The sequence below is a fragment of the Centropristis striata genome, chromosome 21 (genome assembly GCF_030273125.1).
Source record: "Centropristis striata isolate RG_2023a ecotype Rhode Island chromosome 21, C.striata_1.0, whole genome shotgun sequence".
In the NCBI taxonomy this organism is placed as follows: Eukaryota; Metazoa; Chordata; class Actinopteri; order Perciformes; family Serranidae; genus Centropristis; species Centropristis striata.
In genome coordinates this window covers 9,648,411-9,655,477 of record NC_081537.1, presented here as the reverse complement: position 1 = coordinate 9,655,477, position 7,067 = coordinate 9,648,411, and the positions used below count along the sequence as shown (strand labels likewise).

Genomic DNA, 7,067 nt, shown 5'->3' with positions numbered 1-7,067 from the left:
ATAACATTTCACAGCTTCCAAAAATACTAAAACATAGCAAAAAAATAAGTCTCCTTCAGCAGATTGAGTTTTTATCAGTTACCATAGAACTATACATGTTTGTTTTCCATGAATTTGAGCACTTTTAATACTTAATGTATACTATCTATACTATCACCAACGTTGATTGACAGTGTATTTTTATTTCTTCAGTTTGGTTAAAAACGCCATAAGAAGTGAGTAGATCTGAGTTACGATTGATTGTACTCATTTCCAATGTCCAGAATAAACTGTCAAGCTAATAAGCCAGAAACGTTACAGTATAAAAGACATAAAACACTTCAAACCCTGTAAGGTAGATAGAATTTATTCAGTATTTTACATCAGCTATACAGTCAATGTGGACAGATGAGTGGAGCACAACATTGTGATGCGGCAGAGCAGCATCACCTGAAATTACACCGTTACAGCACCGATAAATACCCCGTGGTGTTATGACATTATATCCCTCAGAACAATAGCATCGAGGACCTCTGAGTTGCTTTTGTCAAAATGTAGGGGAAACAAATTCTGCTTTTCCTTCAGAGGTACAGTACGAGGTGACGAGGAGGGCTTTAGATCTCATCCACGAAGGGTGTTTTTATGAGGTTGCCGCTGGATGCCATAGTCTTCTTACCGGTCACAAATGTCTTGGCAGCCTGCAAATAAACAGCAAAACGTCAAGATTACTGATATTGCAAACAAAAAACATTTTTCAGACAATAAAAGAAAAACTAACTGAGGTAAATTTAATAATCTAACTATGTCACATCCTGACAAGAACCAAACGTCTTACATTGGCGACATCAGTCAAGGAGACGTTGTCAATCTTTTTGGAGACTTCCTCAGCGGAGCTGTATGTTCCCTCGGCCAGAGCCTGAGAGCCCATGGCCTCCAGCAGACCCTCTGAAGTCTCCAGAGACATCAGGAACTGCCCCTTCAGCTGCGCCCTGCAGGGAGAAAAGCTCATCAGAAACTATAATAATACAAATTAGAGGGAAACTTTTAACTTTATGCATTTTTTTCTGAATGTGAAGTATGAGAGGGAAATTAAATGGTTGTTCAGTTTAGCTTTTTTTTTTTTACAGTTAAATAAATATGTTTAAATAATAGTGAAAATGTGAAAAGTGGAGAAACTAATTCTTCCCACCAGCATCACTAAAGCTCACTAATTAACATTATAAACTGATTCTTTAATCCGTTGGAGAAACCATGTGTAACAGCAATAATTTGACTTTTAACAAGGCTTTTTGCAGTATTATTCTTTGTTATTTTTGGACGGACCCAGGATAGCAGTTTCCCTCTGTTCTGTCTTTTTGCTAAGCTAAGCAAAAATATTTCCTTTATAAGAGGTTTTGGATCTCCTATCTAACTCTAGACAAGAAAGCAAATAGGCAAATATACTAAAATGGCTTCATCTCATCCACATAATCCTTCACCACTGAGCACATTTTGGTGGCCTTTACTGCTACGTAGATTCTGTCTGTATGTCTTACTTGGCCCGAGTGAGGTCAGCAGCTGTGACTCCACCATCAGCGACGGCCTTCACTTCAGCAAGAGCCGCCCTAATCACCTGGAGAGACAGAGGAGGCCATGTTTTATATCAAGACATATCAAGGTTTCCAGTTTTACTTCTTTTAAACAGAGAAAGCAGCTGGGAACATTTTGTGTTGATGAAAAGACTAGACCTTTCCCAAAGACAAATTCAAGCATTTTTCAAGCATTCTCAAGCTGCATTTTAAAGCTTTTCTAGCATTTAAACAACTGTAGTAATTTAGATATTTATTATTTACACATAGTACATGCAGTATACTGATTATCTAACACTGTTCATTACATTAAAATAGATGTTATTGAGCTATAAACCAAAATTATGTTTCATGACTGCTTTCTACAAGTTAACCAATTAAAAAGGAAAACACAACCAGCTTTCAGATTTAAAAATGTGGACATCCTATATAGACCAAGTTTCAGGCAGTTCCAAGCACTTTATCAAAATTAAAGAATGTTTCAAACCTTGAAAAAACCCCATTAAAACTCAAGTGTTGTCAAGGTTTTCATGACTATGGGATACTCACATCACCAGCAACTGCAGGCTGGGAAATGGTGTAGACCCCAAACAGACCGGAGTCAGAGTAGCTGGAATTAAAAGCACTGACCTGTTGAGGAAAAAAAACAGAAATGAGGAAATGGGTTTCCAGGAACTGTTGAAATTATGATTTAAGTCAGTCAAAGCCCTGGTGTATGAACCGTTTTAAAAGTTTAAATTAAAACCTGACAACCACTCACATCAAAGGGGTCAGCAGTTGCCTTGGCAACACCCTGGACCAGTTTGCTGGAGGCGCATGTGCCCCTCTTGACATGCAGACCAGCTCCCAGTAAATGCTGCAGCACACTGAAGGCCAGAGCCTCGCTGCTCCCTGCTGCTGCTGACTGGCTCACCACTGCTGAGTGGACCAGACTGCTGATGCCGGGCATGCGAATCTCACCTAGAGAGGAATTCAGGGTGATTTAAAACAACAACAAAAAAAATCAAGATGTCGCAACACACTGGTGTGCAACCAACATGCAGATTTTTCAGCTCACCTCCACGATACTGAGCCTTGGCCCCTGTGGTGCCCGCCCCGCTGCGGATGTTGAGGAATTGCTCTCCAACTTGCTTCAGCACCGCATGGTCCACACCTTAAAGAACATAATCATACATTAAATAAAACACTGGGTATTTAATTAAATGTAAAATCCCATCAATAGCTTCATACAAAGAAGTTCTTTAGGGATGATAAATAAAAGGAGTAATGACTCTTACCAAGTCCAACAAGAGCCATTCTTGCGCTTGTGAAGTTGTTCTGGACGAACTGGTGCAGCTGGAGAAAAATACAAATATTAGAAAGATTTAAATGTCCCTTCGCCTTCAGAAAGATAAATGTGTTAAACTGTGGTCCAAGTGGGTTGAATATGTTAATGTGGAACAGACAGAAGTACTGTAAGGATGACCCTGTAATGCTGTTTTGTACTGTAACATTGTACTATGTTTTATTGGGTCTAATGATTAGTTTGTATTACTTATATTTCATTTTGAAACTCCATGGTGGATAATTTCTTTTTCTTTTTTCTATTTGCTCTTTTACATATGTCTACCTTTCCCAGTTTGTTCAAAGTTCTCAAATGTAATACGTGTAACTTTCTGTATCTTGTTTTTTGTTTCGTAAACAAAAAACCTTGATTGTGAGTGGCAGAAATACTATTGTATATTGTCTGAAAGTAAGCACTGTATGATAATGCTATCACAAAATAAAAATAAAAAATTTAAAAAAAAAAAGAAAGATTTAAATGGGTTTGTTTACACAGTAAGTGTTAAAGAATAAACACTGGAAAAATACTTACATGGCCAGACTCGATGTTGCCAACCATGTGGTCAGGACAGTACAGGGAGTTAGACAGAGCGTTCTTGTAGGCAGCTTGATGCAGACCTTCGAGCACACCTGGAAAAGACAGAAAGAGGCATGATCAGGAGGCAGTTCTCTTAACTTAAAGTTAACATTTTGGATGTCCTCTTAATATTAAATAATTTTATCTGCCTGTTTGTCGTATAAGCAATGTTTATACTATGTGTTTATATGCATATTCATTCGGGGAGTAAGACCCAGAATTGGTCATTCCAGAAGCAGGTGGAGAAGCTTTCTAATGCCTTGTGAACAGAGCTGTCCACGTGTGATCCAACCTAAGATTCATTGTACTGCCAGGTCTGAACAGGGCTTGTGCACGCATTAAAAAGAGAAATAAAAAGGCCCACCTATTTGAGCACTTTGTGCAGCCTCTGCCTTGTCCCGCTTCACTCTGGCCGTGAGGTCTGACACCTCCCATGGCCGGAACTCTGGGGCTGTTGTGACGTTGATCAAATACTCCATCACTGTATCACTGCAGACAAATAATGAAAAGTGACATCCATCCTCTTCACCCTTCAGCTCTGTTTCATTCCATTCCATGTTTGACTTTTGTAGTTTCAGTCACAATGTTGAGATTATTCAAAGACTCACATGTCATCTCTCAAGCAGTCAACGCTGTACATCATGTTCTCTCTGGATGAAGTCACACTGCAGAGAAACAGACAGATATTGAAATAAGAATACTGATCAAGGAAAAAAACTAATATTCAGTGGTTTCTTGTGACCTTTCTTGGAGGTTACTAACCTCAAGCTGCCTCCCACTGCCTCAACACCACGGCATATCTTGAAAGAAGACGCTCCTTTGGTTGTCTGGAAAAGTAGAAAACTTGTGTTACATTCTCGCTCTTGTGATTTGTGGCTATAACACTGTGTTAAAACTGGGAGAGAAACAACTACATAATTACAAAATGATCAATATTTGTGTGAAACTGTAGCAAATTGTGCAGTATCATACCAGGCTGGAGGCCAGCCGGAGCAGGTGGGTGACCCCCTGGTTATCAGGGGTCTCATATCGACAGCCAGCCTTGACAAAAACTCCGATCTTGGAGGCTGGGGAATAGTTCTCCAGGGAGGCAATCACCAGTCCACTAGGCAGTCTGGTCACCTGAACACATACGAAGATGTTCTTTAGGTTGATTTCCATACATAGGCATTTAATTAAACATTTCAGCCAGTAAGGCTCAATTTAACTGTGTCATCTAAGACTGTTTGGGCATTTAGGAATATGATTTGACATTTACACTCAACATAATAAGAAGACAACTAAAGCATAAAACATGAGCAACATGTCCAGCTAAACTCTTTATTCTCAGACCCAAAACCAGACAGTCTGGACCCAGCCAACCCGTCCTCATCACTCCCCAACATACATGGACATCCTGGAATGAGTGGGCAGCCCCTGGAGAGAGCTTGACGCCAGCCAGGGGCTTAGCAAGGGACTGGCCCGTTCTGGCCGCCACATGGAAACGTCTCTGTGGAGAAGAAACACAAGTCAACAACCACTGACCTGCACATCCTGCGGCTGAAACTTTACGGGTTCGGCGGCCGCAGTGAACTCCACCTTACGGGCAGCCTGAGCCGCGTAAAGCCTCGTCTGGAAAAGTAGAGAACATAGGAAGGCGGGACATTACAACTAACGTGTCGCTGGCTTGCTGACTGATGCAAAGGCAGTTTGGGGAGGAGGGAATTTAGACGTGAATGTGAAATGATGGGATCTGTAGTTATATTTTTTGACATGATTTAAGCTTCTCACACGCATAATAATTTATTAATGCATGTAGTATAGCTAGGCGCCCTGTGCTGCTGTTTAACTATTTTGTGTCGTCCAATACTTTTTGTTACAGCTGTTACCATAGACTATACTTAAACCTAATATATGTAATTGCTCATGAAATTATTTTAGATATTTGAGAAAAATACTCTCACCTCAAAGTCTTTTGAGTTTTTGAATTTCAAGCCAACAAGGATGGGACTGAGAAGTCTATCAATTGTTCAGAAACATCTATAACTCCATGACAGTGGGCAACTATCAGCTGAGGAAGATCATGTATTATGAAAGCTCAAGAACAGCTACTACATGGTCATTGTGGTCTTTCATCCTAAATTTAGACAGCATACTTTTCGTTTTACCTGTAGTGCTATTTCTCAACCTAGATTGTGTAATTGTGTGTTTCCCCTTTCACCCAGCTTGGGCATATAGCGGCAAATATACATTTGAAAAAACTCAACAGCCAAGTCTCTTTGCAGAAATCTTGTCCCGGTTACTAAAAATAATTCACTGACCTTGTCTTGAACTATACACGTTTCTACTACTCACAACAAGGTATGTGGGTTACCTTGAATGACCGAGTCACACCTCCTGGAAATTAAACCTTTTCTATTGAGTCATATGTTTTTGGGTTGTTTTAACTTTTGTTGTTTTTTTGCCACTTTGAGCACCACAAGCTGAGTGCCATTTACTTCCATTACATTTAAGAGAGAGCAAACAACAGTCAGCAGCTCACAACAAAACAATGTAGATTAAGAACAGCAGTACAGCTAAAAGGGAATAACGATGTGTTGTTGTTTTTTGTATAAAATATATCTATTAATTTGGGTGAACTGTCCATTGAGTGCAAATATTTCTGACTTTGACAGCAAATGCCAGACAGATATAATTTTGGTTCTATATTACAATTTCAAACAGCACATAAAAGGCCTTTAAGGGCCACTTCACCATGAAATATGAAAAAAAAAAAAACCTAACCTTACTGCTGATTGTTGAGCTTGGGTGTCATGTTTTATCACCACATGAGGCTTGTGCTGTTACAGTAGACAGCACATTTTTCTTTGGGTTAATGAGTATGCTGTATAACATCTAAATGATAATACAGTTGGATATAATCGGTGATAATATACTTGTACGGTAATTATGTAACGTTAAGGTAAGCGAGCAGTAAAGCTAACGTCAACAACAGTTGAGGAGATGCTGAATCGGGTCTAAAAGATGCTGGCTTTCCCTTCACAGACCCGGACTTGGGTAAATTAGGAAGTTTTAATGTATACCGAGTGGATCTGTGTGGAGTTTATTGTGTGACGGTGTGAGTTGGGTTAACGCTAGTGCTGGTGAAGTCACGACTAGCCTCCTCTGCTCTTCATCACACCTTGTCCCGACACGACCCTGACCTTTTACACGGCCCGACAATCACACAGAGAATGAATGAAACACACTGCTGTTGTGTTTTCAGTTGCCCCGCAACACAAATATACAGGATAAGATAGCAAAGTCCTCACCGAGAGCTGACTAATTCCCCGAATCCCCTTCATCTCCTCTCTCTCCTTCACTCAGGACGATGGAGCAATATGGCCGGCATCAGAGTGTCCTACCCAGAATGCCCTGCGCCTTCCTCACTCTGAAAAGTCTCGTTAAGCCAATGAAGGAGCGCCCCCTGCTGACCCGGAGAGGAAGAGAGCTCTCTGTCTATATCATAGGTCTATATATGTGTGTGTTTAATTGCAGTGGTGGAAAAGTATGCAAATCTCTTACTTGAGTAAAAGTAGTATTATGACCAGTGGCGGTTCTACACAGGGGCCTACAGGGGCCACTGCCCCTGTGAAGAAGCC

At 40.4% G+C, this 7,067-nt stretch overlaps 1 protein-coding gene across 3 annotated transcripts; it reads right to left on the bottom strand.

Moving 5' to 3' along the window:
- Positions 1–330: 330 nt before the first annotated feature.
- On the bottom strand, positions 331–6,880 carry LOC131960081 (cytochrome b-c1 complex subunit 2, mitochondrial). 3 transcript variants are annotated; one of them, XM_059325311.1, is made up of 15 exons: positions 6,738–6,770; positions 5,026–5,058; positions 4,835–4,936; positions 4,420–4,569; positions 4,210–4,274; positions 4,056–4,112; positions 3,812–3,936; positions 3,403–3,500; positions 2,825–2,882; positions 2,605–2,700; positions 2,308–2,507; positions 2,097–2,177; positions 1,515–1,591; positions 815–968; positions 331–677 (listed from the first exon to the last, which is right to left on the bottom strand). In XM_059325311.1, exons 1-15 carry the CDS (start codon positions 6,768–6,770, stop codon positions 594–596), a joined length of 1,413 nt encoding a protein of 470 aa, XP_059181294.1. In that variant the 3' UTR covers positions 331–593. The 3 variants fall into 3 exon arrangements, with proteins under 3 accessions (XP_059181294.1, XP_059181293.1, XP_059181292.1); XM_059325310.1 differs by lacking the exon at positions 4,835–4,936 and having other exon boundaries at positions 4,972–5,058; positions 6,738–6,880; XM_059325309.1 differs by lacking the exon at positions 5,026–5,058 and having other exon boundaries at positions 6,738–6,819.
- Positions 6,881–7,067: the final 187 nt, after the last annotated feature.

Coding starts and splice junctions, on each gene's coding strand:
- LOC131960081 (XM_059325311.1), bottom strand. CDS start 6,770: ATGAAGGGGATTCGGGGAATTAGTCAGCTCTCG. Junction 4,937..5,025: donor CGGCTCAGGCTGCCCGTAAG/GTGGAGTTCACT, acceptor TCTTCTCCACAG/AGACGTTTCCATGTGGCGGC. Junction 4,113..4,209: donor GCAGTGGGAGGCAGCTTGAG/GTTAGTAACCTC, acceptor GTTTCTCTGCAG/TGTGACTTCATCCAGAGAGA.